General features: G+C 27.9%; 1 protein-coding gene across 1 annotated transcript in view; it reads left to right on the top strand.

Annotated features, from left to right (window-relative positions):
- The window catches only part of LOC119594008, a gene marked incomplete in the record, with an annotated part of 54,209 nt that extends 53,205 nt beyond the window's left edge, over nt 1–1,004 (top strand). The window contains 1 exon segment of the mRNA XM_037943036.1: nt 194–1,004. Within this exon segment, the coding sequence (XP_037798964.1) occupies nt 194–222 (29 nt within the window).
- Nucleotides 1,005–1,067: the final 63 nt, after the last annotated feature.

Genomic DNA, 1,067 nt, shown 5'->3' with positions numbered 1-1,067 from the left:
ATCTAATAGTAATAGTTTGATGGACTTCATATTGGAACTTGCAATCTCATAGGGAGTGCCCAATGTTAGGAGCTAAATTTCCAAACAGATATGATCAGTTATCAAAAATTTGTGTTTAACCCTTCTTCATAGTTTTGAGAATAATATTAAGATACACTAACTAAAACATCCTTTTTTTCTTCTTTTTTTCCAGGTGAACCTTTATCTACTACACTTGAGTAAGAACATGGTAACAGGAACCCTTATATGTGATGTTATTTATTTATTGTGATGTACCCTTTTTTTAAACAAGTATCACTATTTCATTTTTTAAAGGATAGCTTGAATTGCTTAGCTGAAAGTATTATTTTCAGTAAGTTGTCAAATGTAACTGCATGAATGCAAAGTTGTTTTTTTGTTCATGCTTTTCTCGAAAGGGTTAATAATTATAAACTTGTTTATTACCTGTAGAGATTTTATGTATTATTGATTTGAAAGGTCTAGAATATCTAAATTTATTAGGATCACAGTATCTTTTATATAGAACTTTATTGATGTTTTATGGTTAAATAATCAAAACTTGGTCAGACTTTCAAAGTAAAATAGTTGGTGTACCCATGTTCAAAGTAAGGAAACGAACTGTAATTAATTTATTTTCTTATGTAAAGAGTTCATAATTCAGAATATACACTTAACCTTCCATATTTCTCTTTCACTAAACATAGATTTTGCTTTCCTATAAATAAAGATATTTATTTTTGCAATAAAGTTTACACTATTTTTTGCATTAAGGGAATTACTCAGCTTTTTTGTTTATATTTTCCCAGACAAGAGTATATGGAATTCAAAGAATGTTTTTTCTTTTCCAAGTAAATTATTTTGCAGAAGTTCCAGCATTTCATTTCACTGATCAATATGAAATATTCCTCTTCCTGTTCTGTTAATTACCAGTGAGTGCTAGTTTTGAGTAATCCTTTGGTTTGCTAATGTTATTGTATTTGCAAAATAAAATGTATTTGATGTGATTTTTATTTAATTTTTTGCGTAATTCCTTGGCTAAAAAATCAACAGATCTCCTAGGTAAGTCT

The sequence above is a fragment of the Penaeus monodon genome, chromosome 33 (genome assembly GCF_015228065.2).
Source record: "Penaeus monodon isolate SGIC_2016 chromosome 33, NSTDA_Pmon_1, whole genome shotgun sequence".
Classification (NCBI taxonomy): Eukaryota; Metazoa; Arthropoda; class Malacostraca; order Decapoda; family Penaeidae; genus Penaeus; species Penaeus monodon.
The sequence above is the reverse complement of the archived record's forward strand: the minus strand, read 5'-3'. Positions and strand labels throughout refer to the sequence as shown.